Here is a 27,824-nt window from a genome sequence, read left to right on the forward strand (position 1 = left end):
GTTCTACCCCACAGGAAAATGTACCCCACCACATCGCAAAAACATCGATCAGGAACATCTTGGGGAACATGACAATCACTCAACATGCTGATTTGACCTCTAAACTTCCTAGACCCCATTCTGATCTACAGGATGCAGTGGAGCAAGTTTGATTCCCAGAGTCCACACTGCACGACCCAGAGAACCCAAAGGATCCACAGCCTGGTTCTAGACTCCATCGGACCCTGACAGGTCGCCTGGTCCAGAGCATCTTTGACAACAAATATGGGACCAACACAGTGTTAGGCAGGTGGTTTAAATGTGCCTAATGGTGATGAAGGCTCCCTCAGGCAATATGCTTTGGGCCTGTCCAGAGTTGGGAGATTTCTAGAAGCTCTATGATACTCAAATGTACATCAAAGTCAGTTCAAATTTTTTTTTACAAATATGCCACTTCATGATCAATAAAATATTTACTACAAACAACTATGAGGATGACAGTTCAAAAGTAATGTGGTACATTAACTGAAGTATTGTATTTAAGTACAAATTTGAGGTACCTGAGTAATTATGTGACATTTTTTCTTTTCATACTAAATGCTTCTTACTACAATTCAAAGGGAAATTTTGTGCTTTTTACTCCACTACATGTATTTGACCATTATAGTTGATAACTTACAAATATTTTTTTTTTTTTTGCATACGACGTTTACATTAAACTGCCCAACACATCCAAGAACAGGTGAAAGGATTTGTCTATAACCGCAAATTATGTCAGTCAATAATCAATTAGAGCTGGACAAAGCAGGTGGAAAATGTGCAAATACCAATAACTATACTCTATTAGAAGTAGAATCACTAAACTCTATTCAGAGTATTAATGTCGTTTATATCAGGCTGCAGCTAATCCTTATTTTCCTCTCGGAATAATATCCTGATTTTATAATGTTAAATACATATTGAAATTCTTAAAATAATACAGAATAATATTATTTATAAAATATTAAATATGGATCAACCAGCAGCGACTATAAATCACTTTAAAAAATCAAAAATGACCACAAAATAATACAGTCTCTGGTTTTAAAAAAAACGTCATTAACTGCTTTCGCTTTTGAGCCTCTTCGGCCGCCGTAGGAGGTTGGAGGATGAACTGAGTGAGCAGGGAAGAGTTAATGATGTTTATTGTTGTAGATTAACAGTCGGAAAAAGCTGTCGCTTTGTTTTTCCGCCTCTTAATCGTCTGCTGGAGACCAAAGCAATTAATCAGCGAACACTTTTGGTAAGACAACTGTCGTTAAGTCGTTAGCTTCAGCTAGCAGGCTAACGCTAATTAGCATTCTCAACTGATCGATTCTCTCTGTTCGCTGCAGTTTTATTGATCAGTAAATTATCTGGACTGTGCCGAGTTCAAAGGGCGATGCTGTCAGTGTGTGTCAGGTCAGCTCTCAACACATGTAAGTGTCAGTGTTTTGTTTGTTTTTGTTTAGCATGAGTTTGTTGTCGTGTTATTTAGTGTGAAAATGTGTGATAATGTGTTTAAAGGTTCCTGATAGTTGGATGTTTGTTTACTTTGTGCAAACTCTGACTAGCTTGTAAACAAACGTTTACTAAAATAAAATACAAAAGCCATGCCCTCCATGACTTTCGTTTACTTTATTTTATGAAATGTTTGTTTATTGTGGGTGAAAGGTCACCAGTGCAGCTTCAGTGTTATATCAGAGTTTGTGTCCTGAAGTGTTTTCTGCAGCTCTTAAATATATAAATATGCTGTTGTTTATGTATTTCATGTTGGGGCTGCAAATGTTTATGTTTAGCTAATAATACGCAAAGTGTCTACTGGTTTTATTGAATTAAAGTCCATGAAATGAAGGTCATGTTTTCTCCAGTTTTAGGCATAGTTGTGTTGTTGAGCTTTTCTCCTGGGCTCAAATGTGTATTTTAATATGTTTTAAAATGAGGCTGCAGCTGATATTGTTTGTGTTAAGCCATTAATACTCTGAATTTCTGCTGGATTTAGTGATTAAAAGTCTTAAAATGCTTCTTTTATCTTATTTTATGTAAGGCTGTGTTTTTAGGCTTTCTGCAGAGCTCAGACATGAATTTTATTCTACTTTACATCCGGACTGTGTATAATAATGTTTGTATTTGACCAATAATACTTTAAATTTCTACTCAATTTAGGGATTAAATTGGGTTTTCTCCAGGCACACCGGCTTCCTCCCACAGTCCAAAAACATGCTGAGTTTATTTGGTAACTCTACACTGTCTGTAGGTGTGAATGAGAGTGTGATTGTTTGTCTGTGTATGTAGCCCTGCGACAGACCGTTACCTGTCCAGGTGTTCCCTACCTTCACCCTAAACCATCTGGGATAGACTCCAGCCCCCAGTGACCCTAATGAGGATTAAGTGGTGTATAGATGATGAATGGATGGATGTCTGACCTGAACAGTCAACATGATGGATCAGCTGAAGCGAGTTAGCCTCCAGTGTCCTTGTTGTTGTTGTTGTTGTGATGAGCTCATGTTGTTGTTTGTGTCCCCTCAGACAGGGGCTTGTGGCTGCCTGCTCAGGCTGCAGTCAGAGCCATGTCGTCCTCTGGTGGTCCCACGTCTCCGTACACCTCTCTGGCCATCAGCCGCCCCGCTGAGTCCATCACACATGTGGAGCTTCACCGTCCCGAGAAACTCAACGCCATGAACAAGGCGTTCTGGAGGCAGGAACTGTTTAAATGAACACGTCACATATAATGTTGAATGACGAGTTCTTCATCTGCAGCTGCTGTTTGAGTCGTCAGCACTGATCTCCCTCAAAGTTAGATAGAATTAGAATATTGTTGTGGACATTAATGCAAATGTTGACATTTTTATATATGTAATGGCTGATTTGCATAGTTTAAACATGCATTTGCAGAGAACTTATGCAAAAAATCATTGTAAGTGATCAACTGGTGAAGTTTCATGTATAATTTTTACCCAGTTTCAATTTGGGTCAGAGTCAATATTGTGTCAGTAAATTGAAAAAATTGCGATAATTAGAGTAGTTGTTTCCACTTTTGTACTCAGTGCTGACAGCTGTTTTTACTAAATAACTGACTGACCGATTACTGATTTATTAAAGATATTAAGCATTGAAGCTTCCTTTTGTCCTGAAATCTCAAAAAGCATTAAAAGGTTGTGTGTTTCTGTGCAGGGAGATGGTGGAGTGTTTCACTGAGATCTCTGAGGATCCAGACTGCAGAGTGGTGGTGGTTTCTGGAGCAGGAAAGATCTTCACAGCTGGTGGGTTTCCTGCTTCTGTCCTGAAGCTGTCCTCTTACTGCCGCTGCAGGGTTCCAGACTCACTTTTTTCCGAGGAGCACAGTGACCCCTAACTTAAAATTTTAGGAGCGCAAACAGAACATTTAGGGGCGCACACCAAAATCGAATTGCAACGTAAATATTCACATTTCCTCTCATTTTCACTGTATTACTGATAAATACTTGCAAAATAAATCCAGAAGCTATGTTTTCAATTCACATTTTATAGTGCAGCACTTGACACAAGAAAAGCACTCAGAGAGCGCAGTACTCTGTCAAGGCTGCTAAGATGATGTAAAATTTCCGACGGATGAAATCTGTAATAAAAAAGACCTTGTGCTGATTACAGGCATGTGTTATGCATGTGCACGTTATGTATTTATACCGAATCACGTGTAAATTACTTTTATAAGCGTCTGTTGATCAGTTCATCAATTCTGGCAAGACTTCGTTTTGCTACTGTTAAAATAACCGTTCCCTTCAGGCTTTTATTTTGAAGACGTATTTTTAATGCTACGGGGTTTTAGTTTGTAACCAATTCAGCGGCACAGGAAGTGTTTCTCTAAGAAGAGGTTTCTTGACATGACAAAGATACTGCTGAAAAGTACGAAAATTCACGTAAAGCTGAAAGAAAACGGTTTCACGCTGTTGCTGTCTAGTAAAGGATGTGTCTAAACTTATAAGCATCTGGAATGGAGACAAGAAAGGAGGGAAGGACAGGAAGGTGAATTTGTGTTCAAAATAAGGCTGAACGTAAATGAAGGCTTTGTGAAACATCAGGAGTTTCACCGTCATTCGTCCCCTGCTCTCACACACACCTTCTTCTTTCGTGTTCTTTCTTCTTCTTTCTTCTTCTTTTGGAGTTAATGTCGGTTAAATCAGCTCATTTGCGCATTCCTGTCTATCAGGCTGAAGTGTGGAGCAGAAGTTTGGAAGCAACAAAAAATATTCAATAGTAATAAAAAAAAAGAATCGACATGCGCGAGTAGATGAAAAATTTACTCGCACTCGCTCAAATTTTGGTCGCAAAATGCGACCATTTAGTCGCAGTTTGGAGCCCTGCCGCTGTATTTATCTTCTCTGCCGTGTTGCCGTCCAGGTATCGACCTGACAAGCGTTGCCAGCAACGTCCTCCAGCCAGGTGGCGACGACATAGGCAGAGTTTCCTGGAACATCAGAAATATACTCCTCGAGTACCAGGACACGTTCTCCGTCATAGAGAAGGTCAGAAACGTTCACAGCACTGAGGAAATTACGATAAATCCAGTCAGAGACGATTGTCAGTCTGTGGAATGATTGTGTTCTTCTTGCAGTGTCCAAAGCCTGTCTTGGTGGCTGTCCATGGAGCCTGTGTTGGAGCAGGTAAGACGGCTTCATCTCACTAAGTATTAACCTGAGAGTCACAAATAGACCCTTTTTCATCGCCGACATTTTTAATTCAACTCAATTTTATTGACTAGTATATTCAGTTGAGTTATATTTACATCATGAGTCAGAAAAAAGCCCAAATGTGTGCAGAAATGTAGAAGAACAAACGGGATAAAGTTCAAAATTCTGACTTGTCAAAATGCAGTTTTTAGATGATGATTTATTGAAGATTTATTAAAAACCCCTGTGAAAAACTAATTGCCCCTCATTGGTATCACGTTCTTCTTGTGGAATGCAGTATTAGTTTTCCACTGTATGTAGCAGATCCATGTCTTCCAGAAAGTTCCACTTTTGACTCTTGGAGCTCATCCAGATGTTTTTGTACCTTTATGTTCTTTTTGATCCTTTAACTCTCCCATGGATCCGTTTCCTCTCAGAGTCTTCCTTATTGTAGAATCATGTAGATGGACCTTAGCTGAGGCCAGTGAGGTCCGCAGATCTTTAGATGTTCGTCTGGGTTCTTTTGCGACTCCTGGATTAGATGTGGATGCTCTTGGAGAAATGTTGGTCGTTGGTCCACTCCTGGAGGTTCATTACTGCTCCATGTTTCTCCATTTGTGGATAAAGTTCCTCAGTGTGGTTCTCTACAGTCTCTGGAGTTGTAACCCTCCAGACTGATGAATGTTCATGACTTTGTTCCTCATCTGTTCTTGAATCTCTGTAGAACGTGGCATCATGTGCTGCCTTTTGGGACCCTTTAGCTACTTCACAATGTAGACAGGTTCTGTTTAGTGATGTTTAGGTCCAACAAGCCTGTCAGTGTTTACATGTGAGCGTTGATGGTGAGATTGATCCTATCTGCCATGACAGCATGTTTAACAAATTCAACATCAGTTGAATGTAGTGTTTGTTCTTCTGGACTTTCCACCTTTTCTGTCCAAAACCGACTTTAAGATGTTTTCCTGTGTTCTTTGAAATGATTCAGTTTTCTTTGCCGTCTAACTGAACCTACTGATGGTCTGCTCCACGTTGCTGCTGACGTTCAGACCGAGTCCATCTCTCTTTGTGATACAGACCTCTGGTTCCTGCTCTTTGACTAAGCTGTTCTGTTTTGGTTGTGAGGTTTAAAGTTGTGTTGTGTTGTGGTGTTGTGTGGCAGGTGTTGATCTGATCACAGCCTGCGACATTCGTCTGTGCACTCAGGACGCCTGGTTCCAGGTTAAGGTTTGTATGTTTAGTTTGATCATCTAGAAATGTGGTGACCAGAAACAGAAACCATGCTTGAAGAAAATGTATATAAATGTACTAACCAACTGACTTATTCCCCATCCATCATCCATCTATCATCCATCCATCCTTTACCATCCATCCATTATCCATCCATTATCCATCCATCCTTTATCATCCATTCATTATCATCCATCCATCCATTATCCATCCATCCATCCATCCATCCATCATCATTCATCCATCCATCCGTCTGTTGCCATCATCCATGCATCCATCTATTACCATCCATCCATCCTTTATCATCCATCAATTCATCCATCTATCATCCATCCATCCATCCATTATCATCCATCCATCCATCATCCATTGTCATCCATCCATCCATCCATCCATCCATCCATCCATCCATCCATCCATCCATCATCATCCATCCATCCATCATCCATTGTCATCCATCCATCCATCCATTATCATCCATCCATCCATCCATCCATCCATCCATCCATCCATTATCATCCATCCATCCATCATCCATTGTCATCCATCCATCCACCCATCCATCCATCCATCCATCCATCATGGTGTTTAATCACAATGAAACAAACGAGCAGAGCAACAATAACCACACGTACTACAGCAGAAGTTTGGGATTTTCTTCTTTTTTGTTGTGTTAATTTTTAGTTTCTTTTCAGTGTTTTCAGCTTTTATGGCTTCTTTTTTGGGAAGATTTAGGCTTTGGCTGAACTTTCTGCACCTGCTGAACTTTTATGCATTAATTGTACTAAAACAGATTTTGTTGATAAGACTTGAGAAGAACAAGAAGACATTTTACTGCATTAACAGACTTAAAGGATACACATGAAACATAAGAATCATGTATTTGATGTTGGGAAACTGTCTCATGTGATGCGTATTGACAGTGTTTCCTTATTTTCAGCGTCTGTTTTGCTCTACAGGAGGTTGATATTGGACTTGCAGCAGATGTTGGAACTCTCCAGAGACTTCCAAAAGTCATCGGCAGCCGCAGGTAAACCAGCAATTTTAATGTTTTAATTTACATCTTTCATTTTTGCTGAATTTCAGATTATGTAAGATGATTAAAGTGACAGAATTCATCATTTAACAACTAAAACTCATCACGTGTTTGTATACGTTCCTTATTAGGAAGATAAGATGACAGACAGTGATGTGATGTAATGATGAGACCTGATTCAGACGACACAGGAACATACAGTCAGATAGAGATGACATTAAATCCATGTTCTTATTGTATTTTCTTCATTTTTACAGCCTAGTGAACGAGCTGGCTTTGACTGCCAGGAAGATGTACGCTGATGAAGCTAAGAGCAGCGGACTGGTCAGGTAATCTACATGATCAGAATGGGACTCTGTGCTGATGTTTGTATTGAACTGAGCTTTCAAAAGGTCGAATTTAACGATGCAGCTCGGACTATGTAAGACAAGGAGATGCTGCTTGGTGGTGGGAGGGGTGGACATAAACGAGATCATTTTAGATGCTCTGTGCTTCAACAGATTCAACTTGCAGTAAAATAATGGAAGCTACAGATTTGGCTTAAAGCTGTTTCAAAATGAGAAGTTTTCAGTCAGTATGAACAACTTGAGCCAGTTTAGTCCAGTTAATCCGCCAACTTAAGCCTGTATTTGATTAATTTCTTGAGTTTGTTTCAACTTAGCGTTGCTTTGAGCAGATTTACATCAGTATTAAAGTCCTTTGTGAGCCATAATAAAGCTCTTAACTGTATAAAGTTATCTTCCTGGTGATTCTTTTCCTGTCTATAATTTCTTCAGCTTTTATTCTGACCTACATCAAGCAGACTTTTTAAATCCACACAGCTTCAGGTTCATCGTCCTCAGAGCTGTTTCTCTCAGCGGATCAGTGTTTTATTGTCATTTTGGTTTTGCAGGATCGATTTTCTGAGTAAATCTGTTGAATATCTACTGGCTTCACTTTATTTTTCTAGTCTGTCAGTCTGAATTCCTTCCTTTCCTCTCCAGCCGGGTGTTTGCAGATAAGGAGACCATGATGGCAGGAGCCATGGAGCTGGCTGGAGAGATCGCTGCTCGCAGCCCGTTAGCCGTTCAGGGCACCAAAATAAACCTGATCTACTCCAGAGACCACAGCGTGGCTGACGGACTGGAGCGCATGGTGAGGATTCGTTTGTCTTTCACCAGATTTGTCTCATCACACACAGATTGTTTAACCTCCTGATTTATGTCAGACTTCAGCCTCATCCACAGTTCTGTGTATACATGGCAGAGAAATGTGACGACCAAAGTGCTGTAAACCTCTTTTAAAAGCGACTCCATCAGCACCGTGTTGATCTCTTGCAGGCCGTGTGGAACATGAGCATGCTCCAGTCCCAAGACGTGATGAAATCAGCTATGGCCGCCATGGAGAAGAAGAGCCCCAAAGAGGTGGTTTTCTCCAAACTGTAAAGAGGCCAAGTTCAGATTCAACACAAAAGCTGCCGTTTTAATCCCACGCCGTGGCCTTTAATGGGGAACAAAGTGAGATTTTCTGTCTAGACTGAGCTCATAACACCAAAAACTGAAGCTTTCTAGTAATCTGTGATGTGAAGTGGAGATGATCATTAGTGGGTGGAAAACCTTTTAAACAGCGTTTTCATGTGTGCAATCCAACATTAACCTCATATGAGCTGTAATAGTAGAAGTGAATGATGGCAACATACCAGCTAACACAATCTAAAAACAAGATGTGACTGTTAGTTTCTCAGCTCATCGCCATAAAACATGAACAGCCTCTTTTGTAAATCTGTTTTCCTATTAAAGAAACTCATCTGAAAGTTAAAGGCGACAGTTTTCATCTTTTTCTCGCAGCCTGTTGAGCCAAAAGGACGGTTCGGTGCAAAATGTCGATTTAAATAACTTAAAAGCTTTATTGATAAAACGTCTAAATTAAAAGTAAAAAGGTAAAACTAGGACACGTTCACTGTCGGCTCTGCTTGGCACGAAGCTTCTGTAAGGTTTTCTGTGGAGAGACGATAGAAAAATGTTCTTTTAATCAGATGTTTGGTTCCTGCTGCTCTGTAACATCCACACGTCGTCTTTGAAATCCTAATAATCTACCTTGTGGAACTCCTTGGCCTTCAGTCTGTTTTTTGCTCCGTCTTCCTGTCGGCTCCTGACGGCTTTCTGCTGCTTCACCTCCTCCAGCTGCTTGTAGAGTCTGAAAAAACACAAGATCACACTCATCTGTCTGTAGTCACCGATTCATTCCACGTCAGAAATACCGAAGGATGAACGTTGGAAAGTTCTCTTTCAATTAAACATGACGTGAAACATAAATGAATGAAGGGATTTGATCAAAAACGTGAATACAGAAGCTATATTTAATCATTCAGACCAGTGTAGACGTTAAATCCATGAATATTCCAGCAGTACCTCTGAGTTCTCTGGTGCATCTCGGTGATGTTGCGTTTTCTTTGCTCTGGAGTGCAGATTTTCACCTCGTCCACCTTCTTGTGTGCAGAACGGCTCACTGAGGAGGAACAGAAAAATGTTTTGGACTCTGATGTAGAACTTCTGGTCCCTAAAATGATTAGAATAAAGTAAATAAAAACCTGCAGGAGGAAGCTGGGGCGTTTTCTGCTTGATGAGCTCAGGTTTCACATGGAGCTTTGACACCAGGTTGAACTATGAGGACGACAGATAACAAGTAATGTAGTACATTAATTGAATATTACATTTAAGTCCAAATTTTAGGTACTTGTTCATTATGTGACATATTTAATTTCCATACTTCTTACTACAATTCAAAGGGAAATGTTGGGCTTTTTTTTACTCCACTACATGTATTTGGCCATTATAGTTGATTGTTAACTTACTATATATATATTTTTTTTTTGCATGCAGAACATATTATAGGATGCTCACATTAAACTGCCCAACACATGCAAGAAGATTTGGCAGTAGATGAGAGTTTTGTTTTACCAGAAAATGTATTAATTTGACATTATTTGAGGTCATTTTTGATTTTTAAAAGTGATTCATCGTCACTGCTGGTTGATCCTGATTTCATATTTCATAAATAATATTTTTGATGTATTATTTTAATAATTGCAATGTGTATTTAACATAATAAAATCAGGATATTACGCCACGAGGACAATAAGGATTAGCTGCAGCCTGATATTAAGGACATTAATCCACCAGGTTGATGACATTCATTATAGAGTGAGTATTTTTATAGATAGACTTTATTAATCCCGAGGGACATTCAAGTGTTCAGCAACTTACATGCAACAAAATAAATAGCAAAAAGGCAGCTAAGGAACATTAACGTTAAAGGTTTGTATATTCTGAACATCTTGCTGCGCAATACTATAAAATCGTTTCTAATTGTAAAATCTATAGAATACTAAATGTACTTAAAATTCAATATACAGTATTTGCACATTTCAAGGCAAGTGTATTTTAATACTCTGAATAGATTTTACTGATTCTACTTGTAATAGGGTATATTTATGGGTATTTGTACATATTCCGCCTGCTTTCAACTCTAATTCATTGATTACTCAGCAGCCTTAGTGTGCGGTTATAGCTTTCGCGTTTGAGCCTCTTCGGCCGCCGTGGGAGGTTGGAGACTGAGCTAAATTAGCTGGAGAGAGTTAATGACAGTTTCATTGTCATTTCATGTTAACGCCTTTTGTTGTTGTAGATTAACAGTCGGCAAACGCTGTCGCTTTTTTTCCGCCTCTTAATCATCTGCTGGAGACCAAAGCAGTTAATCAGCGAACACTTTTGGTAAGAAAACTGTCGTTAAGTCTTTGGCTTCAGCTAGCAGGCTAACGCTAATTAGCATTCTCAACTGATCGATTCTCTCTGTTCGCTGCAGTTTTATTGATCAGTAAATTATCTGGACTGTGCCGCGTTCAAAGGGCGATGCTGTCAGTGTGTGTCAGGTCAGCTCTCAATACATGTAAGTGTCAGTGTTTTGTGTGTTTTTGTTTAGCTTGAGTTTGATGTCGTGTTATTTAGTGTGAAAATGTGTGATAATGTGTTTAAAAGTTCCTGATAGTTGGATGTTCGTTTACTTTGTGCAAACTCTGACTAGCTTGTAAACAAACATTTAATAAAGTAAGCAAAAGTCATGGAGGGGGATGTGGGTGAAAGGTCACCAGTGCAGCTTCAGTGTTATATCAGAGTTTGTGTCCTGAAGTGTTTTCTGCAGCTCTTAAATATATAAATATGCTGTTGTTTATGTATTATTTTTCATGCTGGGGCTACAAATGTTAATCTTTATGTTTAGCTATTAATAGGCAAAGTGTCTACTGGTTTTATTGAATTAAAGTCCATGAAATGAAGGTCATGTTTTCTCCAGTTTTAGGCATAGTTGTGTTGTTGAGCTTTTCTCCTGGGCTCAAATGTGTATTTTAATATGTTTTAAAATGAGGCTGCAGCTGATATTGTTTGTGTTAAGCCATTAATACTCTGAATTTCTGCTGGATTTAGTGATTAAAAGTCTTAAAATGCTTCTTTTATCTTATTTTATGTAAGGCTGTGCTTTTAGGCTTTCTGCAGAGCTCAGACATGAATTTTATTCTACTTTACATCCGGACTGTGTATAATAATGTTTGTATTGTTTGTTTGTTTGGTCTACCACCTTGGTAGATTTAGTGGGGGATAGTGGTATTCAACCACATACTGTCCTCTTTTAGACCACAGAACCCGTTTTCTGTTTGTTTGTGTAATTTTTGGTAGGTTCACCTGTTAACAACCTTGGTTCATTTAGTTTTGTCTGAGACAAGAGGGGGGTGAAACGTAATAAACAGTTGATGCTATTAATTTAGCATCGGCTGTTCTGATAAATGATTAGCTAATCATTTATCAAAACAGCTAATGCTAAAATAATAGCTTGATTAATTTATTAGCCATTGCCGCTCTAATAAACAGAAAAATACTTAATTATTAAAAGTTTAATTACTCATAATTGTATAAATTAATATGTTTAGCATTTTGCTGTTGTAGCTTATAGTTTACTATTTTCCTTATGGTTTAAATTCCTGATGATTTTTACGGAAACTTTCAAATAAACAACCCAAAACTATTACAATTAATTTAAGATATCACTAAAAAAAGGGACCATAAAATAAAATGTTAGTGGATATTTGAGTGCACTTGTGTTGTTAATTCTTATAGTATGCCTGAATACATGTGTGCCTGCTTGTGATCCCCTCACATTTATAAAAAAGAGTCTAACCATGACGTGTTTGACTCTCTTTATCAGTCATTAGTGTAACTGCAGATCAGTTTTCTATCAGGAGACGTTTCACTGAAAATTGACCAATCATTTTAGCTGTGCCTGAACGTGTTGAATTTAAATCTGACAAAAAAAGTTAAGCTCATCATGTTTTGAATGGGGCTGCACAGTGCAGTAGTGGTTAGCACTTTCACCTTGCATCAAGAAGATCCCCGGTTCAAATCCCGGCCTTATTGGGATCTTTCTGCATGGAGTTTGCATGTTCTCCCTGTGCATGTGTGGGTTTTCTCCAGGTTCTCCAGCTTCCTCCAACAGTCCAAAAGCATGCTGAGTTTATTTGGTAACTCTACACTGTCTGTAGGTGTGAATGAGAGTGTGATTGTTTGTCTGTGTATGTAGCCCTGCGACAGACCGTTACCTGTCCAGGTGTTCCCTACCTTCACCCTAAACCATCTGGGATAGACTCCAGCCCCCAGTGACCCTAATGAGGATTAAGTGGTGTATAGATGATGAATGGATGGATGTCTGACCTGAACAGTCAACATGATGGATCAGCTGAAGCGAGTTAGCCTCCAGTGTCCTTGTTGTTGTTGTTGTTGTGATGAGCTCATGTTGTTGTTTGTGTCCCCTCAGACAGGGGCTTGTGGCTGCCTGCTCAGGCTGCAGTCAGAGCCATGTCGTCCTCTGGTGGTCCCACGTCTCCGTACACCTCTCTGGCCATCAGCCGCCCCGCTGAGTCCATCACACATGTGGAGCTTCACCGTCCCGAGAAACGCAACTCCATGAACAAGGCGTTCTGGAGGCAGGAACTGTTTAAATGAACACGTCACATATAATGTTGAATTAATTTCTTTTTAATGTCAGTAGGTGTCCAAAGAACACAAAAATGATTGAATAAAACACTAAAAACATAGAAAACTGGAGCTGATTTAACTAAAAAATGATGATGCACACAAGTGTAAATAAAAAGTTTGAAAAGTATTTTTATTTATTATGCACAAACAGCAGTTACTAGCTGATAATTTTGCTTATTTGTAGCTTCTACATTGATAAAATGTTGGGAGCTGCATTTGTGCGATACAGTTTGAGCTAATTTGATGTATGTGTAAACAAACTGTGGACACCAGGGGGCGCTGCAGGGAGAAATGTAAACTGTCAATTTAGTGTTTCATAGATGGATCGGAGTCAATATTGTGTCAGTAAATTGAAAAAACTGCAATAATTAGAGTAGTTGTTTCCACTTTTGTACTCAGTGCTGACAGCTGTTTTTACTAAATAACTGGCTGACAGATTTACTGATTTATTAAAGATATTACGCATTGAAGCTTCCTTTTGTCCTGAAATCTCAAAAAGCATTAAAAGGTTGTGTGTTTCTGTGCAGGGAGATGGTGGAGTGTTTCACTGAGATCTCTGAGGATCCAGACTGCAGAGTGGTGGTGGTTTCTGGAGCAGGAAAGATCTTCACAGCTGGTGGGTTTCCTGCTTCTGTCCTGAAGCTGTCCTCTTACTGCCGCTGTATTTATCTTCTCTGCCGTGTTGCCGTCCAGGTATCGACCTCACGGACGTTGCCAGCGACGTCCTCCAGTCTGGTGGCGACGACATGGGCAGAACTTCATGGAACATCAGAAATACACTCCTCAAGTACCAGGACACGTTCTCCGTCATAGAGAAGGTCAGAAACGTTCACAGCACTGAGGAAATTAAGAAAAATCCAGCCAGAGACGATCGTCAGTCTGTGGAATGATTTTGTTCTTCTTGCAGTGTCCAAAGCCTGTCTTGGTGGCTGTCCATGGAGCCTGTATTGGAGGAGGTAAGACGGCTTCATCTCACTATGTATAAACCTGAGAGTCACAAATAGACCCTTTTTCATCGCCGACATTTTTAATTCAACTCAATTTTATTGACTAGTATATTCAGTTGAGTTATATTTACATCATGAGTCAGAAAAAAGCCCAAATGTGTGCAGAAATGTAGAAGACGACACGGGATAAAGTTCAAAATTCTGACTTGTCAAAATGCAGTTTTTAGATGATGATTTATTGAAGATTTATTAAAAACCCCTGTGAAAAACTAATTGCCCCTCATTGGTATCACGTTCTTGTGGAATGCAGTATTAGTTTTCCACTGTATGTAGCAGATCCATGTCTTCCAGAAAGTTCCACTTTTGACTCTTGGAGCTCATCCAGATGTTTTTGTACCTTTATGTTCTTTTTGATCCTTTAACTCTCCCATGGATCCGTTTCCTCCCAGAGTCTTCCTTATTGTAGAATCATGTAGATGGACCTTAGCTGAGGCCAGTGAGGTCTGCAGATGTTTAGATGTTCGTCTGGGTTCTTTTGCGACTCCTGGATTAGATGTGGATGCTCTTGGAGAAATGTTGGTAGTTGGTCCACTCCTGGAGGTTCATTACTGCTCCATGTTTCTCCATTTGTGGATAAAGTTCCTCAGTGTGGTTCTCCACAGTCTCTGGAGTTGTAACCCTCCAGACTGATGAATGTTCATGACTTTGTTCCTCATCTGTTCTTGAATCTCTGTAGAATGTGGCATCATGTGCTGCCTTTTGGGACCCTTTAGCTACTTCACAATGTAGACAGGTTCTGTTTAGTGATGTTTAGGTCCAACAAGCCTGTCAGTGTTTACTTGTGAGTGTTGATGGTGAGATTGATCCTATCTGCCATGACAGCATGTTTAACAAATTCAACACCAGTTGAATGTATTGTTTGTTCTTCTGGACTTTCCACCTTTTCTGTCCAAAACCGACTTTAAGATGTTTTCCTGTGTTCTTTGAAATGATTCAGTTTTCTTTGCCATCTAACTGAACCTGCTGATGGTCTGCTCCACGTTGCTGCTGACGTTCAGACCGAGTCCATCTCTCTTTGTGATACAGACCTCTGGTTCCTGCTCTTTGACTAAGCTGTTCTGTTTTGGTTGTGAGGTTTAAAGTTGTGTTGTGTTGTGTTGTGTGGCAGGTGTTGATCTGATCACAGCCTGCGACATTCGTCTGTGCACTCAGGACGCCTGGTTCCAGGTTAAGGTTTGTATGTTTAGTTTGATCATCTAGAAATGTGGTGACCAGAAACAGAAACCATGCTTGAAGAAAATGTATATAAATGTACTAACCAACTGACTTATTCCCCATCCATCATCCATCCATCATCCATCCATCTTTTATCATCCACCAATCATCATCCATCCATCCATCCTTTATCATCATCCATCCATCAATCATCATCCATCCATCCATTCTTTATCATCCATCCATCATCCGTAATCATCCATCCATCCATCCACCTATCATCCATCATCCTTTATCATCCATCCATCGACCATCCATCCATCATCCTTTATCATCCATCCATCCTTTATCATCATCCATCATCATCCATCCTTTATCATCCATCCATCTATCCTTTATCATCCATCATCCATCCTTTATCATCCATCCATCCTTTTTTCATCCATCCTTTACCATCCATCCATCCATCCTTTATCATCCATCCATCATCATCCATCCTTTATCAACATCCATCCTTTAGCATCCATCCATTGTCATCTATCATCCATCCATCATCATCATCCATCCATCCATCATGGTGTTTATTCACAATGAAACAAACAAGCAGAATAACAATAACATGTACATCGGCATAACCTTTTTTGTTGTTTACCTTCACTTATTTTTTAATTTCTTTCCAGTGTTTTCAGCTTTTACGGCTTTGTTTTTTTTTTTGCGAAGATTTAGGCTTTGACTGAGCTTTCTGCACCTGCTGAACTTTAGCTCTTTGATGCATTAAATGTACTAAAACAGACTCGTAGAATAAGCAAACATTACATTTAATATTTTGTTGATAAGAACTGAGGAGACTAAGAACCCATTTTACTGCATTAATAGACTTAAAGGATACACATGAAACCTAAGAATCATGTATTTGATGATGGGAAGCCATCTCATATGATGCGCATCGACGATGTTTCCTTATTTTCAGCGTCTGTTTTGCTCTACAGGAAGTTGATATTGGAATGGCAGCAGATGTTGGAACTCTCCAGAGACTTCCTAAAGTCATCGGCAGCCGCAGGTAAACCAGCAAAGTTGCAGATTACATAGGATGATTAAAGTGACAGAATTCATCATTTAACAACTAAAACTCATCATGTGTTTGTATACGTTCCTTATTAGGAAGATAAGATGACAGACAGTGATGTGATGTACTGATGAGACCTGATTCAGACAACACAGGAACATACAGTCAGATAGAGATGACATTAAATCCATGTTCTTATTGTATTTTATTTATTTTTACAGCCTAGTGAACGAGCTGGCTTTGACTGCCAGGAAGATGTACGCTGATGAAGCTAAGAGCAGCGGACTGGTCAGGTAATCTACATGATCAGAATGGGACTCTGTGCTGATGTTTGTATTGAACTGAGCTTTCAAAAGGTCGAATTTAAGGATGCAGCTCGGACTATGTAAGACAAGGAGATGCTGCTTGGTGGTGGGAGGGGTGGACATAAACGAGATCATTTTAGATGCTCTGTGCTTCAACAGATTCAACTTGCAGTAAAATAATGGAAGCTACAGATTTGACTTAAAGCTGTTTCAAAATGAGAAGTTTTCAGTCAGTATGAACAACTTGAGCCAGTTTAGTCCAGTTAATCCGCCAACTTAAAGGGGAACTTCGTTTTTTTTCAACCTGGGGTCTGTTTTCATGTCATTTCATACATGTGAGTCATGGAGAAATGAATTTTCGACATAGCTCCAGTATTTAGCCAGGCAGGCAGCTCGGCTAGTGTCAAAGTCTTGAAAGTTTCAGTCAGTATGAACAACTTGAGCCAGTTTAGTCCAGTTAATCCGCCAACTTAAGCCTGTATTTGATTAATTTCTTGAGTTTGTTTCAACTTAGCGTTGCTTTGAGCAGATTTACATCAGTATTAAAGTCCTTTGTGAGCCATAATAAAGCTCTTAACTGTATAAAGTAATCTTCCTGGTGATTCTTTTCCTGTCTATAATTTCTTCAGCTTTTATTCTGACCTACATCAAGCAGACTTTTTAAATCCACACAGCTTCAGGTTCATCGTCCTCAGAGCTGTTTCTCTCAGCGGATCAGTGTTTTATTGATATTTTGGTTTTGCAGGATCGATTTTCTGAGTAAATCTGTTGAATATCTACTGGCTTCACTTTATTTTTCTAGTCTGTCAGTCTGAATTCCTTCCTTTCCTCTCCAGCCGGGTGTTTGCAGATAAGGAGACCATGATGGCAGGAGCCATGGAGCTGGCTGGAGAGATCGCTGCTCGCAGCCCGTTAGCCGTTCAGGGCACCAAAATAAACCTGATCTACTCCAGAGACCACAGCGTGGCTGAAGGACTGGAGCGCATGGTGAGGATTCGTTTGTCTTTCACCAGATTTGTCTCATCACACAGATTGTTTAACCTCCTGATTTATGTCAGACTTCAGCCTCATCCAGAGTTCTGTGTATACATGGCAGAGAAATGTGACGACCAAAGTGCTGTAAACCTCTTTTAAAAGCGACTCCATCAGCACCGTGTTGATCTCTTGCAGGCCGTGTGGAACATGAGCATGCTCCAGTCCCAAGACGTGATGAAATCAGCTATGGCCGCCATGGAGAAGAAGAGCCCCAAAGAGGTGGTTTTCTCCAAACTGTAAAGAGGCCAAGTTCAGATTCAACACAAAAGCTGCCGTTTTAATCCCACGCCGTGGCCTTTAATGGGGAACAAAGTGAGATTTTCTGTCTAGACTGAGCTCATAACACCAAAAACTGAAGCTTTCTAGTAATCTGTGATGTGAGGTGGAGATGATCATTAGTGGGTGGAAAACCTTTTAAACAGCGTTTTCATGTGTGCAATCCAACATTAACCTCATATGAGCTGTAATAATAGAAGTGAATGATGGCAACATACCAGCTAACACAATCTAAAAACAAGATGTGACTGTTAGTTTCTCAGCTCATCGCCATAAAACATGAACAGCCTCTTTTGTAAATCTGTTTTCCTATTAAAGAAACTCATCTGAAAGTTAAAGGCGACAGATTTCATCTTTTTCTCGCAGCCTGTTGAGCCAAAAAGACCATGCGGTGCAAAAAGTTGATTTAAATAACTTAAAAGCTTTATTGATAAAACGTCTAAATTAAAAGTAAAAAGGTAAAACTAGGACACGTTCACTGTTGGCTCTGCTTGGCACGAAGCTTCTGTAAGGTTTTCTGTGGAGAGACGATAGAAAAATGTTCTTTTAATCAGATGTTTGGTTCCTGCTGCTCTGTAACATCCACACGTCGTCTTTGAAATCCTAATAATCTACCTTGTGGAACTCCTTGGCCTTCAGTCTGTTTTTTGCTCCGTCTTCCTGTCGGCTCCTGACGGCTTTCTGCTGCTTCACCTCCTCCAGCTGCTCGTAGAGTCTGAAAAAACACAAGATCACACTCATCTGTCTGTAGTCACCGATTCATTCCATGTCAGAAATACCGAAGGATGAACGTTGGAAAGTTCTCTTTTAATTCAGGGATGGCAACAGGAAATTCTGATTTCAGCTGAAAATTATTGACTTGGGGTAGCAGGGGGCAGAGCCCCCCTGAAGCTGAGAGATTTATAGTAAAATAGAAGTCATTTAGACTGATAAAAATGATCAAAAACATAATACTAGACTTAAATAAGTCAGCAAATTTAATGAAAAGTTAACTTACTTGTTCTTCAATCTTTTGTCACCATCTTCAGTTCAAACTATTTCACAAATCTATAAGAGTTCTATACTACTATGTACACTATATACAAGTCAGTTCACTGCAACACTCCTATTTTGCCAATTTTCTTCTCTTTGCAGCTTCCTTTTCAACTCCTGCTGGTGGGCTTTTCTTGCAGCCATTTCCTTCTCTTTCAATGTATCTTTTGCCTTGACATCTGATCTATCGTAAGCGCGGATGTCAGCGTTTACTATACAGCTGTACCAAGTTCCGTCTGTGTTCTGCGCTCCGGTCGGATGGTGATTTCTGTTGCATTGCGCACTCACTTCCGCTTTTGATGACGTATCGTGCTGAGATGATTACTCGAGGCTTCGTTAGCTGCAGCCCTAGAATGCTACGAGCAATTTGATTAGTCCAAGCTTGAAGCTATCCAATCGCTGGGCCGTTTACAATCAACCGATGGCTTCACTGAAAATCTCGCTTCAGGATTTCGCAGGAGTGAGGCTTGAGTTTCGTTAACATCGGCGACAATAAAGTACCTAACCCCCACTAAAATTTTCTCAACGGATTTAGACGATTCACAGAAATGTTCCGATTTGAAGTTAAATTGGCGGAAATCCGCGGAAAATTGCCATCCATGTTAATTAAAACATGACGTGAAACATAAATGAATGAAGGGATTTGATCAAAAACATGAGTACAGAAGCAATATTTAGTCATTCAGAGCAGTGTAGACGTTAAATCCATGAATATTCCAGCAGTACCTCTGAGTTCTTTGGTGCATCTCGGTGATGTTGCGTTTTCTTTGCTCTGGAGTGCAGATTTTCACCTCGTCCACCTTCTTGTGTGCAGAACGGCTCACTGAGGAGGAACAGAAAAATGTTTTGGACTCTGATGTAGAACTTCTGGTCCCTGAACTGATTAGAATAAAGTAAATAAAAACCTGCAGAAGGAAGCTGGGGTGTTTTCTGCTTGATAAGCTCAGGTTTCTCTTGGGTTTGGAGCACAGCTGGCCCTCCCTTTGACTTCATGTCGGCTTTGAGCTGAACTTCTGACTTAGTTTTTGCTTTACAGGCGGCTGGTGGAGCTTTATCAGCTTTAGGCCGTTCTCTGCCTTCACATGGAGCTTTGACTGCTGGTTGAGTCTTGGTGAGAGCTGCTTTGGCTTTGATTTCTTCGACCCTTCGGTTGGATCTCTGCAGCAGAACTTGGAGTTTCTGCTGGTGAACGTCCTGCTGGTCTCTGCTGGGACCCCACTGAAACTGGAGGGCCGTCACTACTGAGGAAAGAGTGGACAGATTTAGAAGAAAATGAAAAATTATGCTAACAAGATAAACACACATTTACTGTGAAGAGGATGAAACCAAATGAATAAAAATGATGAGAATTTCTATCTGTGGAGTAGGACTGGGCGATAAATCGAATTAATTCGCCTTTTTAAAACCTGACGATTTGAAAATTTGCCAAAACGTAAAATCGAGGCGAGCTTAAATATATAACAATACAGATTCTTCTTCTGCCTTTCACGACTTCTGCCTCTCATCTCCTTCCGCCAAAACACTCACACCCCCCGTCATGGCGGACAGAACAGCAGACGAAGAGTTGGTCGCGAGAAAAGGGCCTCATGTTACATCGATTATATGGAAGTGGTTCGGCTTTGACAAGACTGACACAGAGCAAACTACAGTCATGTGCAAGGTTTGCAAAAGTACTGTGAAAACGAAGAGTAGCAGCACAACTAACCTCTTTCAGCACCTCCAGCAGAGGCATCCTAAAGAATGGGAAGAGTGCTGGCAGCTACGGGAGTGCGGCATGGCTAGCACTAGCCATAGCTAACAGACCGCAAAAAAACGGCAAAAAATGATTAAAATCGTAATCGTCCAAGATGACTTAAAAAAAAATCGAGATTTTATTTTTTTGGCCATATCGCCCAGCCCTGATCAGTCTGGCAGTGAGGTGCACAGAAACCCAGTAGCTCAGGGGTGTCAAGATCCATTCCTGGAGGGCCACTATCCTGCATGTTTTAGATGTTTCCCTGCTCCAACACACCTGATTCAAATGATCAGGCTCGTTATCAGGCTTCTGCTGAGCTTGATGATAAGATGATTTGAATCAGGTGTGTTGGAAGAGGGAAACATCTAAAACATGCAGGATAGTGGCCCTCCAGGAACTGAGTTTGACACCCCTGCTGTAGCTGGTGGAGCTTCACAGAGCTGTACACAGGGACTACATGGTACTTTAGTTATACTGTGATAAATTAACTGAATCTTTTCCCTGTACAGCATTCACAGTAGTTACATTTAGATGAGATAATGTACAATTTATTGTTTATGCTGCAGGAATGGTGCATAACCAGAACTAACTAACTGCTGATTTGCATTGGTTGTCTCTTGACGGGAACACAAAAATCAACCACAGAACCGGAAATACACAACACGAAGTCTACAAGTTCAGTGTGAGTTAACTAACAGAATCAGTAAATAAAAGAAAATCACTGGTGGTGACAACTTCAGCTGAACCTTGAGGCTGGTTTTAAACTCTGCAAAGCTTCCTGAGTCTCTGACGTTTGTGCTGATGAATGAAACTTCCACACAGTCGTCTGCTTGGTCACGTCTAATCTTGACCAGGGCAGAGTCCTGACATATCTTCCTCCTACAGCCTGCCAGAAGGCCACATTAGGCTAGATAAGGTCTAAACCTGAAGACGGACCGAGGCCTGCAGGGTTTACAGGAGAACAGGGACCAAAGGTGGTAACCTGCTCCAATCTGGAGGATAATTTGGGATGATGTCAGCTAACAGCTGCAAGGAAACGCCTTACTGACGGGATTTTTCCTTCGTTTAACGATTAATTTTACCTGGATGTGTTTGGCTGTCGTCCTCAGGTAACAACATAGATTCTGAGTCCTGCCGAGGAAGAATAGACAAGAATATTTTTATTGTCAGTTTCTCTACAGATCCAGGAAACACAGAGGAACCAAAAAGACATTTATCTCACACCTTTTATTAGCGTCATACATTTAACCCTCGTCCTCATTTACGGCCACCAAAAAATATCGTTTCCTTGTCTCAAAAAAAAAAATCCCCAAATTTCTGAAAATTTGCAAAACCTTCAGGATGGCAATTCCAATAATTCCTTAAAAGTTTTATTTTCAAAAATTCCCCCAAATTTGCAAAGAAAATTCTTTTTTAAAAAAATCCTAAAATTATCTAAAGTGATTGCATGTATATCAGTCAAACTTCTATTTTCTTTTAAAAACATTTGCATAAAAATCAAGACTGCATGTTTACCTCCATCTCTTGGCCTTCTGGTCCGCCTCCCTCCGTCATGGTGGTGTCCTGGTCCTGCAGAGTGGAGTCCGTCAGGCTCACTAGAGTTATCTCCGACTGCTCCAGGATCCCCTTCTCTTTGTGGGCAGCTTCCTACAAAAAGTTGTAAAAGTAAACCAAACTAAACTGAAGTTATACTCCGACACAAAATGGAATGTCATGAGCAGGTGTTTATTTGAAAACTGCGGCCGTCACGGTATGTCTGACAGTAAGGTGCTTTTTAAAGTTTACTGAGCTGAACAAATAAACGCATTCGTACCAATATGTCATCAGGAACAGAAACAGCATCGTTCAAGTTCTGCTCAGGCTTCAGCTCACTGGATGAAACTGAGTCTTCAGGCCTTTCTGGAATCTCCACCTCTGGCTGCGACAGATCACACACGGTTAAATGTGACAGAATCTGAGCCGTTTCCTGCACGTCTGCCGTCCATGTGGGGGACACCGTGAGGACGGACTCATGGGGCTGAGACTGGGAGGTAACGAGCTGGGAGAAGGATTCGTGCAGAGCAGGAGATGAAGCCGAGTGTCCGGTCGGCTCCTCCGCTCGAAGACGCTCTGGTGACGGATCGGACCCAATGGAAAGGTTAGCCCGAGGTTCAGAGTCTGTAGAACGATCAGAAGCGCTGTGTTGTCCGCTAGCTGGACGTCCTTCAGGAGAGGAAGGCAGGCGGAAGGTCATGGAGGGGTCTAATGTTTCATTGTGGGTGACCTCAGGCAGCAGCGGGTGGAAAGAATCTGAGGAATGGAGATAAAGCACAATAAAGCTCTAATCAGAAAAGAAAAACACAAGAAAATTAACATCTGCTTTAACCCTCCTGTTGTCCTCATTTACGGCCACCAAAAAATATACTTTCCTTGTCTGAAAAGAAAAAAAAATCAGCAAAAAAATTCCCCAAATTTCTAAAAAAAATTGCAAAGGAATAAAATTCTAATAATTCCTTAAAAGTTTCCCTTAAAAGTTTTATTTTTTTTAAATCCCCCAAATGTGGCACGAAAATTCTTGTAAATATTTTTCAAAAAGTGAGTAAAAATCTTCAGAAAAAATCCTAAAAATATCTAAAGGGATTAAATATATATCAGTAAAACTAATATTTTCTTGAAGATCATTCACATAAAAATCAACCAAAATCCAGCGAATTTCGCTGGATTTTGGTTGATTTTTATGTGAACGATCTTAAAGAAACATTTTTGTTCCACTAAAAAACATCCAAAACATTTCCCCAAAATATTGAAAATGTGAACATCAGAAGTTTCACTGTGAAAATATATTTTTTCCCACATTTTCAAACTTTAAAACGGGCCAATTTCATCCTGCAGATCGACACGAGGGTTAACAGATTCATGAAGGTAGGTGCACTTCTCCGCGTTAGTCGAGTGCTTTCTGTCTCACCCTCAGCCCTCTGTGAGCTCATGTCCACCACACTGCTTCGGTTCTGCCTCGTCTGCTCCACACCTGGATCAGAGCTGATGATGTGCGATGAGGTGTCGTGGTGTGAAGGGACCTCAGGTTGGACACCGAGCGCCTCGTGGCTTCTTTCGCCTGCAGAGCGGCAGACGAGTTACTGACAAACTGGAGCACGGTGGAACGCGTTTGTGAAAACAGAAGTGATACGGGCAAGTTAAGACGATTTTTAAATAAATTAGGATTGGAAGAAATTTGATTCACTTCTATTTATTAATGAGTTCATGTTTTAACAACAAATGGCCACAATCTACACATTTACATTCACTTTGTATGTCGTTTTTGAACTACTTTAAGCCATTTATTTTTCATATATGTTCAGCTATAACATAGATATGCAATAAAATCTCATTTTTATTGTTCTAAACACACCAATTATACCGTCTTCACGAGATAAGATATCCCACTCTTCATAAATACACTTGTATAAAAGACTTTCTACTATTTTTTTTATTATTTGCACATTTTCTACTGTATTTTTAAAATGTCTGATTGTGTAAACACACTGATAGTAATGCTGTTTATTTCCATTGTGCACTGTGTACTGACAGCAAAGCAATTTTATTCTATAATCTAATTATTCCAGTTAATCAGTGGTCGGCTGGGAGTCCATATTTTGTCTTCTGTAGGGATCAACAGCATTTTTCTGATTATTGATAATGACATACTATTAAACAGATTCCCAGTGAAATAAATCATTTTAAAACGCACCACTGTGACTCTAAAGCAGTCACTGGTTCAATACGCGTCAAAAACACGGAAGGATTAATGTTGAAAGTTCTCTTTTAATGAAACGTACACTACCTATCAAACATTTGGGGTCACTGAGAAATGTCCTTATTTTTGAAAGAAAAGCAGCTTTTTTTAATGAAGATCACATTAAATGAATGATAAATCCAGTGTAGACATTGTTAATGTGGTAAATGACTACTGTAGCTGTAAACGGCTGATTTTTAATAGAATATCTCCATAGGGGTACAGAGGAACATTTCAGAAATTTGGGAGCTTCAGTAAAAAGCAGCTGGACTCTTTTAGGTATCTTGAAGATGTTTCACCTTCATCCAGGAGGTTATTTTATTTCTAACTGAACTTAAGTTTAGTTTACATTTTGACACCAACATTTTTATTTTTGCTGTAACTGTAGATCTGTTATCCGTGTCCTTCATTACTAATAACTGTATCCGAGGTAAGAAAACCTTAAAAAAAGATTTAGCTGCTTCAGCCCTCAACGTTTGATCAGTAACTCAGATCTTTAACCACTGAACTCTCCATGCTTCATCTCTTAATAACCTAAACTTACTGCCTGTTTCTGTAACAGCAGACTCGTCCAGCTCTCCAACCAGAGGCCTCATCTGACCCTCCTCCACAGCTTCTTCCAACCACGACGGCTCCGTCTGACCCATCAGCAGTAACTCCTGCCCGCCGCTCGGCCAATCAGAGCTCGGCTGGTGGGACAGGCGACCAATCATGCGGCTCAGAGTTGAGTCCCATCCACCGACGCTTGGCGACAGACCCGGCAGGTGACCGATCGCCGACGACTGAGCCGACGGATGACCGACCAGCTGCTCCAGAGCCGAGTCCCTCTGAGGAGCAGCGAGGCAGGAAGAGAGCTCCGCCAGCTGGCCAATCAGAGGCCGGAAAGAGTCGTGGTCATCGGCCAGAGACGGGGTGGCGTCGACTGGGTTCTCCAGCTCCTGAAACACATCAGGTAAACACTTTAGAGCAAAACAAGGCAGATTTAGAGACGATAAATTTAACCAATCTGATCACATTTCATTCTAATCCACCCATAGCTGTGACTCTAACAAGTTCAGAAGGTTCAGAACCACTAACACACCAACAATCAGAAGTTTAACATTGAAACTATAATGTAGCTTAACTGCTGCAGCCATATTGACTGAATATTCATTAAATTCATCACTTTGTGCATCACCTCTCCTTGTTTGCCGGTTGTTAACAGGTTAAAATATTTTCTAACGTTGCCTCAACAAACTGTTATATCTTATTAAAAAGCGAGCCACCGACCAGTCTGCTCCTCTGAGCTCCTGCTGGGTCTGACAGCAGAAACTGTCGACTCGTAGAGTTTCCATCCTCCCGTCTGCTGGCCGAGAATCGAACCAAAGACGGCTGAGAAACTGAAGAAGCAGCTTCCTCCGTGTATGATCCTTCACTGTCTGCCGAGGAACAAGGACAGTTCAAACATGAAAAGTCTGTACATCACATTATCTCTGGATGGATGCAGCTTCCAGGAGGACTGGTTATCAATACGCCGTTGGACACTGATTAGCAGCAAAGGGAGCAGAACACCTCTGAGTTACACAACCAGAAAAGGTCTGTCAGTGTCCATGATTCCAGCTCGTGGTGGTTTTTCCTGAGGTATGCTTGTTTCTGCACTGTGAGACCTTCATGAAAATCACCTTTTAATTCTCCTCAAACCTGCCGTTCCTCCTTCAGTTCACCAGATGAGTAAGCTAAGCTAATCTGGAGTAAAAATAAAACACAAAAACCAGTCAGAGCCAGGTTAGAATGATCTGAAGACACTGTAAATCCACCGCTGTGCCTCATGGTTTGACCTCACAGGGACCTTCAAGGGCAGTTTGGTTGGTTTTCCTGCAGAAAGACGTTAACTAGACTAACTCTGAGTTACACAACTTTTATCTGCTCCAACCTAATGGAAACATCTGGGTCTGGCTTATTTAACCCTTCTGTTGTCCTCATTTACAGGCACCAAAATACTGCTTCTTTGTCTAAAACCACTTGGCCACGAGAATCTAGACCATAAAATAAGTCAGTCTGGGTTTTTTTGTGGGTTAGACCAGTCTGCTTCTAACCCTCCGGTAAACAGCGGGTACCTGTGGTTCTCCCTGCAGTGCTGAGGGAGATGTTGAGCTCCTTCATGTACTTGTCTATAATCCGCTGGATGCTGCTGTCGTCAAACACAGAGTCTCCGTCCTGACCAGGAGAACCTGCAGCTGAACTTTCCTTCACACTTTGAGCGGCTGGAGACGAGACGTCGTGTAAAGCAGCTTCACTTTGTCGTCTGAGAGGCAGAGATTTATCTGACGAAGCAGACGGAGAAGCAGATTTAGGGATCAACAATCTTTTATACAGCACCTCGTGTTGTCACTTTAAGAACAAACAAACCTGCAGAATCCGGCACCGTTCTTACGATGTTGAACCAAGCAATCAGATTTCTTGTTTTTTTACAGTTTCTGGGTGATTTTCTGACTTAGAGCAAAGAAAGTCACAGTCGACTGTAAGAGAGCTGCAACGATGAGCTGATTAATTGAGAGCTAATAAATAAACTGCCACCAGTTTTGATCAGTGAACATTCAGTTTAAGCCATTTTATTTTCAGCATTCGTCTACATTTTATCACCTATTTTCTGGTTTCTTTTCTAATCTATGAGTTTATCAGTTCATGCAAGCAGCGCCAGCATCAGTTCTCTCTGATCTTTGGGTTTATGTTGTAGTTGGGAGGAGGTCAGATTTAGATTACAGACCAACATGTAGACAAATAGTCTGCTTGGTCCCGTCAGAATAGATAATATTTAATGCTGACCAGAGCAGAGTCCTCACATATCTTCCTCCTACAACGTCTGACTGTTGGAAGACATTGTAGGATGATGTCAGCTAACAGCTGCAGGGAAACACCTTAGAAAGAGGAAAGTGTCATTTTTCCTTCACAAGTAGTTTCTGAAAACTGTGACTGCAGCTTTTTAAATGTGAATATTTTCCGTTTTCTTTCACCCTCTTTAACAGTAAAGTCTAAATCTTTGACTTTTGTGAAACACAGAGGCATTTTTCACCATTTCCTGACATTTTATCAACCAAATAACGAACCAATTAATGCGCTGAATGAAATGAGAATCGGGAAGAGTCAAAGTGTCCTGTCAGACTCCCTCCTCCTGCTGTGCCTCACCAGAGTCGGCGTTCTGCTCGGGGTCGCTGGTGACGTAGCTGCCGGTGGAGATGCTGGTGGAGAAGCAGTAGGACCCAGGAGACCGATGTGGAGACTGACACAGAAGAAAAGAGTTACGGAGATGAAAAGAACCTCTGGACCAACACTTAAACATACTGTGGAATTCTGGACAAGGACAAGGTAACACACTGAACACTGAACAGCTCCATTTGTTCTTAGCAATGATGTTCTTAGTTCATGTTTAATTTTCCAAAAATCCCAGAAACTATAAAATCCCAATAAACGTTGTTGATATCTAATTATTA

At 40.6% G+C, this 27,824-nt stretch overlaps 3 protein-coding genes across 7 annotated transcripts in view; 2 read left to right on the top strand and 1 right to left on the bottom strand.

Annotated features, from left to right (window-relative positions):
• Nucleotides 1-1,115: 1,115 nt before the first annotated feature.
• LOC110969236 (delta(3,5)-Delta(2,4)-dienoyl-CoA isomerase, mitochondrial-like) lies at nucleotides 1,116-8,707 on the top strand. Its single transcript, XM_051957580.1, has 11 exons — nucleotides 1,116-1,261; nucleotides 1,353-1,436; nucleotides 2,527-2,695; nucleotides 3,172-3,260; nucleotides 4,378-4,502; nucleotides 4,592-4,640; nucleotides 5,806-5,870; nucleotides 6,833-6,903; nucleotides 7,167-7,238; nucleotides 7,893-8,043; nucleotides 8,229-8,707. The coding sequence occupies exons 2-11, from the start codon at nucleotides 1,400-1,402 to the stop codon at nucleotides 8,331-8,333; spliced, it is 933 nt and encodes a 310-aa protein (XP_051813540.1). The 5' UTR covers nucleotides 1,116-1,261; nucleotides 1,353-1,399; the 3' UTR covers nucleotides 8,334-8,707.
• A 65-nt stretch (nucleotides 8,708-8,772) lies between these two features.
• Nucleotides 8,773-27,824, bottom strand: part of cep295 (centrosomal protein 295) — a 31,753-nt gene continuing 12,701 nt past the window's right edge. Inside the window, exons 18-29 of one of the 4 annotated variants that reach the window (XM_051957554.1) lie at nucleotides 27,520-27,613; nucleotides 26,451-26,657; nucleotides 25,624-25,772; nucleotides 24,899-25,292; nucleotides 23,527-23,676; nucleotides 22,396-22,871; nucleotides 22,098-22,229; nucleotides 21,665-21,713; nucleotides 19,753-20,088; nucleotides 9,300-9,396; nucleotides 8,985-9,084; nucleotides 8,773-8,886 (exon numbers count right to left, since the gene is read on the bottom strand). In XM_051957554.1, coding sequence (XP_051813514.1) covers nucleotides 8,845-8,886; nucleotides 8,985-9,084; nucleotides 9,300-9,396; nucleotides 19,753-20,088; nucleotides 21,665-21,713; nucleotides 22,098-22,229; nucleotides 22,396-22,871; nucleotides 23,527-23,676; nucleotides 24,899-25,292; nucleotides 25,624-25,772; nucleotides 26,451-26,657; nucleotides 27,520-27,613 — 2,226 coding nt within the window. In that variant the 3' untranslated portion in view covers nucleotides 8,773-8,844. Of the gene's footprint in view, nucleotides 8,887-8,984; nucleotides 9,085-9,299; nucleotides 9,397-18,216; nucleotides 18,333-18,430; nucleotides 18,531-19,573; nucleotides 19,671-19,752; nucleotides 20,089-21,664; nucleotides 21,714-22,097; nucleotides 22,230-22,395; nucleotides 22,872-23,526; nucleotides 23,677-24,898; nucleotides 25,293-25,623; nucleotides 25,773-26,450; nucleotides 26,658-27,519; nucleotides 27,614-27,824 lie in introns of those variants that run through there. The other 3 variants (XM_051957555.1, XM_051957556.1, XM_051957553.1) reach the window with 3 other exon arrangements.
• LOC110946451 (delta(3,5)-Delta(2,4)-dienoyl-CoA isomerase, mitochondrial-like) lies at nucleotides 10,466-18,153 on the top strand. Of its 2 annotated transcripts, XM_051957578.1 has the most exons (11): nucleotides 10,466-10,661; nucleotides 10,753-10,836; nucleotides 12,751-12,919; nucleotides 13,499-13,587; nucleotides 13,665-13,789; nucleotides 13,879-13,927; nucleotides 15,087-15,151; nucleotides 16,123-16,193; nucleotides 16,421-16,492; nucleotides 17,341-17,491; nucleotides 17,675-18,153. In XM_051957578.1, the coding sequence occupies exons 2-11, from the start codon at nucleotides 10,800-10,802 to the stop codon at nucleotides 17,777-17,779; spliced, it is 933 nt and encodes a 310-aa protein (XP_051813538.1). In that variant the 5' UTR covers nucleotides 10,466-10,661; nucleotides 10,753-10,799; the 3' UTR covers nucleotides 17,780-18,153. The 2 variants fall into 2 exon arrangements, with proteins under 2 accessions (XP_051813538.1, XP_051813539.1); XM_051957579.1 differs by lacking the exon at nucleotides 10,753-10,836.

This window comes from Acanthochromis polyacanthus, chromosome 13 (assembly GCF_021347895.1).
Source record: "Acanthochromis polyacanthus isolate Apoly-LR-REF ecotype Palm Island chromosome 13, KAUST_Apoly_ChrSc, whole genome shotgun sequence".
In the NCBI taxonomy this organism is placed as follows: domain Eukaryota; kingdom Metazoa; phylum Chordata; class Actinopteri; family Pomacentridae; genus Acanthochromis; species Acanthochromis polyacanthus.

What these genes read in the sequence shown, in the direction of transcription:
- LOC110969236 (XM_051957580.1), top strand. Translation starts at nt 1,400, where the DNA reads ATGCTGTCAGTGTGTGTCAGGTCAGCTCTCAACACAT. An exon ending in ATGAACAAGGCGTTCTGGAG is followed by an intron (nt 2,696 to 3,171) that starts GCAGGAACTGTT and finishes GTTTCTGTGCAG; the next exon opens with GGAGATGGTGGAGTGTTTCA. An exon ending in CTGACGGACTGGAGCGCATG is followed by an intron (nt 8,044 to 8,228) that starts GTGAGGATTCGT and finishes GATCTCTTGCAG; the next exon opens with GCCGTGTGGAACATGAGCAT.
- LOC110946451 (XM_051957578.1), top strand. Translation starts at nt 10,800, where the DNA reads ATGCTGTCAGTGTGTGTCAGGTCAGCTCTCAATACAT. An exon ending in TGGAGCCTGTATTGGAGGAG is followed by an intron (nt 13,928 to 15,086) that starts GTAAGACGGCTT and finishes GTTGTGTGGCAG; the next exon opens with GTGTTGATCTGATCACAGCC. An exon ending in CTGAAGGACTGGAGCGCATG is followed by an intron (nt 17,492 to 17,674) that starts GTGAGGATTCGT and finishes GATCTCTTGCAG; the next exon opens with GCCGTGTGGAACATGAGCAT.